General features: G+C 25.6%; 1 protein-coding gene across 1 annotated transcript; it reads left to right on the top strand.

Annotated features, from left to right (window-relative positions):
* The first annotated feature begins 648 nt into the window (after positions 1-648).
* Positions 649-3,156, top strand: LOC114166575 (dCTP pyrophosphatase 1-like). Its single transcript, XM_028051323.1, has 2 exons — positions 649-866; positions 2,676-3,156. Exons 1-2 carry the CDS (start codon positions 744-746, stop codon positions 2,949-2,951), a joined length of 399 nt encoding a protein of 132 aa, XP_027907124.1. The 5' UTR covers positions 649-743; the 3' UTR covers positions 2,952-3,156.
* The last annotated feature ends 2,487 nt before the right edge of the window (positions 3,157-5,643 follow it).

The raw sequence follows: 5,643 nt of genomic DNA, 5'->3' as shown, positions 1-5,643 counted from the left end.
TCTACGAAATAAAAACTTATTTTGTTTTAATTATTTTTCTCTCAGGTTTTTGTGTTCTTAAGTTAAGAAGTGATTTTGGATAAGTTGTGTGAACAAATCTGAATCGTTATATATGTTACAAAAAATTAAAAGTAAGATACATGTACATCTAAATTAAGAAAACAGTTTTCTAACATAAATTATGAAAAAAAAAATTACAACTATAAATACCAAATAAATAATTAAACATTAAACCAAATAAATAATTAAATATCAAACAACTTCATGCAGTTTGAAATATTTCTGTATAAAAATTTTAAATTCAAAATAAAATAAGATATAAATAGAATGATCTTATTATCTTCGGTTTACATTAAAAATAATATAATCGTATCTTATTTAAACCTATTGATAATTTATTAATGTTGAATTTTTTATATATTTCTTAAAAAGATTAAAAAAAATAATTTACCTAAAAAGGAGAAAGAAAAAAGGGTCCACCCCACGGGTTTCGCTCTCTCTTTTTGTACGAAATTGAGAAAACAAAAAATCTCCACCAATTCCCGAAAATGACACTGCTGCAACATCCACCTCAATTGTTTCAATACTCTTTCCAAGAAAAACAAAACCTTTCCACACTCATTTTCTTGTCTTCTGCTTCTTATATAATGAGGTGCTAGCTGTTTTCATTTCTTCATTCTCATTTCTCTCTCTCTCACTCTGTTTTCATCAATCATCGTTTTCATTCTCTCTGCTCTGAAAACATGACTGGGGTTTCTGAAGAAGCACCTGTTTCTCTTGATCAGCTTAAGCAGATTATGAGTGACTTTGCAAAGGAGAGGAATTGGGAGCAGTTTCATAGCCCAAGGAACCTCCTTTTGGCTTTGGTATGCTTCTCTTCTCATCTCTTTCACAACCCAGAAACAAAAAAATGTGCTTTCTTTCTGCTTCTCATTTCACCTTGCATGAACACTGTTTCTTTCTGCTGCTATTTCTCTACCAACCCATGTCAATTTTTGTGTTATTTTTCAAGAAGCCCATGTCAAAATTCTTACTTTTTTTAATTTTGTTGAGGATTTTATGTGTGTGAGTCAAATTTGTGTTGTTTTGTTGTTTATCATGGGTGTTTTGAGTTTTGACCTTGCAGACATTGGAATTTTCTTGAAGTTGGTTCCTTTCAATGGGTTTTTCTTCATCATGGGTGTTTGAACATTGATTTAGCTGAGGTTGTTTGTTATATAGCTTCATTTAAGCATTTGGGAACTTTGATTTTTTTTTTCTTTAAAGTTGGTTCCTTTTCTCTCTGTGTTCTTTGTCATGGGTGTCTGAATATCACCCACCAAAGAATGTTTGTGATCATAATTTAAGCATTTGGAAAAATTGTTTTAAAAAACAAAAATGGTTGCTTGTAATCTCATTTGTTCTTCGGCATGGGTGTTTGCATTTTGAACCACTGATTCTTTTTTTTTTTTTTTCTTAAAGTTGGTTTCTTTTAATCTCTTTTTATTCTTCATCTTGGGTGTTTGCATGTTGACCATGTTTGTGATCTTTATTTATGCATTTGAATTTGAAAACATTGTATTTTCATCAAGTTTGCACCTTTTAATCTCATTGTCAATTTTTTTTTTTTGTCCATTTATGCGTAGGATCCATATATTCCAGGTTAAAAGATTTATTAAATTAGTTGTGGACATGGAAAATTGTTTCTTTTCTACACAGTAGGAAGATGATGTTAAAATTTCATCAGAATATAAAATATTTTCTTTCCTCTTTTTAAAAATTTTATTTTATATTTGCAAAAGTTGGTAAAATTACACTTTGCAAGTTGTTATCACACTGATAACATATAAGATGAAACCCACACAATATATTCCATGCCATTCTTTACAAATGGTACATTAGCGTGTCAAAAAGAATAATGGAATATTAGGGAAAAAAGAAGAAAAAAAATGAATAATATTAGGAAAAAAAAATGAATAATAAGGTTCTTTTCTAATACTTAAATAAAATTCTGGGATCTCCTGTATATTGAAGCTGTAATTTGGTCTCTTTATTTCGAGACATTTCAATTTTTATTTTATAAAATATGTAATTTTAGTTAATCCCATCATTTTTTTCATATTTAATTCTTGTAATTGAATTAACTAAATCATTGCTATGGTATTTTACAATTCAATCAAGAAAATGAAATATATACAAATTAAAATTGTGGATTTTTTTAAAAATAAAATGAATAAATATTTCAAATTTAAAAAATGAAATTATGGATGCAATATAATTGTTGGAAGTCATAAATTATCTATTAGGTAATTTTATAAGATACAAGTGAAATACAAATTTTATAAATCGATTAAGTAATTTGAATTAGGTTTAAAGTTTATTTTAGTAAAATTTTTTAAATAATTTATATATGTTGTTAATTATCCATTTTTATTTTCACACACGATAAGTGAGAATTGTGCATTGGAATAAGACAATTTCATAAAATATAAATAAAATATAAATGAGGTGTGAATCTCATTTTATAAGTCAATTTTGTGAAATTGAATTAGATTTAAAATTTAATCAACAAAGATCAAATTTGATTTTTAAGTTCAAATTTCAAACATTCTTTCTCGAATTGCAGTGCTTTTCCTTTCTCAAAAAAGGGTAAGTTCAGTTGTATCTTATTTGATGACTTTGCAATGATTCCCCAGGTGGGTGAAGTGGGAGAGTTGTCTGAGATATTTCAGTGGAAAGGGGAGGTTCCAAAGGGTCTTCCAGATTGGAAAGAAGAAGAAAAAGTTCATCTTGGAGAAGAACTTTCTGATGTGTTGCTTTATCTTGTGAGGCTCTCAGACATGTGTGGTGTTGATCTTGGAAAAGCTGCTTTGAGAAAGGTTGAACTGAATGCCATAAAATACCCTAAAAAGCTTTCTGAAAAACCCCCTTCAATCACCACCAAAGAAGACGCAGATTTAGAAGGTGTTTGATGAAATTGCTGCATTGTGATATTGAAGTTGGTGTTTTTGGAGGAACAGTGTGAAAGTAGTTTTGGTATATGTTCTTCTATAAAGGGTGGATGGAGGCTATTATTGTTGGATTGGTTTGGTACTACTAGTTTATTCTCTTACCTTTCGCATATTGAATATTGAACTGTGTTTTTTTCTTTTCAACATGTTTGAAGAGTTTTCATTTTATGGTTTTAGTTTATATTGAAATTACCTTAGAATAAAAATTATAAAGAGAAATATTTATAAATCGAATAAATGCTTATTTTATTTTTATTGTTTATAAAAGTTTCGTAAAATATTCCTTTTATTGAACATCATCTAAAATGTCTTTTATGCGATAAATATAATATTAGGGATGGTTAGAAAGGTATTTTATATGATACAAGTATGTAAAGTGTTTAATATTATTATTATTATATGATAAATGAAATTTTACAGCAAATTATAGTATCATGTTCGCGAATGCAAAGATAAAATAAGTATATATAGTTTAAGAACGAAATAAAATGTAAGGATAGAAAAATGTATATGTTTCTAAAAGTAATTTCAAGATGAAATTTTAATTCAATCCTTATAAAATAATTTATACTTAGGTCATTTAGAATTGTGTTACAGTTTTATGAAATAGTACAAAAGGGGGGCAAAGGTGAAATGATATTGTATTTAATTAATCAATGAGATGAGAATATGTATAAATATTGTTAGAAAGAACAATTTCATCAATCTTTAGTCAGAATTTCAACTTGATCAATATATTAATTTGTAGTAGGAACTCAAGTATTTGAAATCTGAAATATATATTTTTATACTGTTTATTATACGTGACTATTATTGAACTAAGAAAATTTCAAATTTTAATGGCACATATCATGTATCTTTTGATTAAATTTGTTAACGGGACAAGAACGAGTTTTATTATCTCATCAAGAAATTTATATTTATTTTTATGTTCAAATTTAATGAGTATCAAATCTTTGTTTTATCTTCATCCTCATTATACTTGTACTTATACTCGTATTCATTTTTTTATTTTTTCAATATTAATTAATTAATTTTTATAAAATAAAAAAAGTATGCTAAAGAACATAATATTATCAATTATTCAATATTAGGAGGGGTTATTTCTTTAATATCAAATATTTAAAAAAAGTTATAATTGTACACATTTCACATTACAATACCAAATAAATTTTCAAGAGAATTAAAATATTTATTAAATTTGCAAATATTAATGAAACCTAGTTGATAAAATTTAAAAATAGTTTTTGAAAAATACAAAAGGAAAACAAATATTCAAATTAAAATTTATTTTAAAAGTTTGTTTACTTCAATTTTTTTTTAAATTCTAATGAATCTCTTATTTATACATTAATAAAAGTTATAACACATCACTTCATCAAAATCTTAAACAAAGTATAAGCATAAGATTATATACATAACTCTTGTAATAATCTTAAACAAAGCATAAGCATAAAATGTATAACATAATTTAAGAAATGGTCTATACACATAAAATATTTTAAATATTGCTTAAACAAAACAAAATATAATATAATATTATATATATATAATATAATATAATCATAACATAACATTATAAATATAAGAATAAGTTATTAAAAATAAATTTTAACATGATAGAATGATATGAAAGGAAAAAAAAACTTATTCATCAAATGATATTTTATTTTGAGGTATACTTTTCGAGACATCCAATTTAAAATTTTAATCTACAAGCGAATAAAAGAATTATGAATTAGAGTAACTTCCTTGCTACTCAAGTTCACACATCTATGTATGTTTCAGTTGTTTTTTACCACATAATATTTTAATCTATGACTTAGATCATCGGTAAAGTAAGATGTACTTTATTTCGATATAGTGTCAATATTTAATGGACAATTCAAACCATGATTCACACGTCATCTATATGTATGATCCCAACTTCATACAAGTTTAATGAATCTTAATAAGCATTGTCATACAATATAAAAACATTCAAATAAAATCACAAATCAATCAAATATAAAATTGATATTCACTTTGCGCTTACAAAAACATACATATTCAATAAGTTAAAAGAGACATTTTTTTTCACTTGAACGAATTGTGGACAAAAATTAGATTGATTTGTAATGTTGTTTTCACCTAAAACAAAAATCCTTCATTTGAGCGAAAATAGGATAAAAAAGTTATTTTCAATTCACTTTTCGCTTAAGCAAATAATTTTCACTTGAGTAAACATAGAACATAGAGTGAAATATGAGTCTTTATTTTATTTTTGCTTAAGTGAAATCCTCCGCTTGGGTGAAAATATAAAAAACAAAATAGTATCAAGAATAGAATCAATCCAAATTTCAAAGGTAATTTTCAAAAGCATTTTAATAATACAACTTCTAAAAAATTTAAATGATTGATCCAAAACACAATTTGCTAAGCATTATCCTTTTCTCATTTCCAATCAATTTTTGTACTTTAAGTCAAATTATGTTTATTTACACTCACATCAAATTCCTAAATTATCATAAGGAAATATATAGAAATTTACTCTACCTATCTAAACCATATTCAAAACTCAATTCAAGGAAACTCTCAACTTATCATGCATAGTCTAGTCACTAGATCAACACACCAAACAAAAGTTCTAGCATTCAAATAGTTTCTCAACCAA

Source organism: Vigna unguiculata, chromosome 10 (assembly GCF_004118075.2).
Source record: "Vigna unguiculata cultivar IT97K-499-35 chromosome 10, ASM411807v1, whole genome shotgun sequence".
Lineage (NCBI taxonomy): Eukaryota > Viridiplantae > Streptophyta > Magnoliopsida > Fabales > Fabaceae > Vigna > Vigna unguiculata.
Note: the sequence above shows the minus strand (reverse complement) of the source record. Positions and strands in the feature narration are given on the sequence as shown.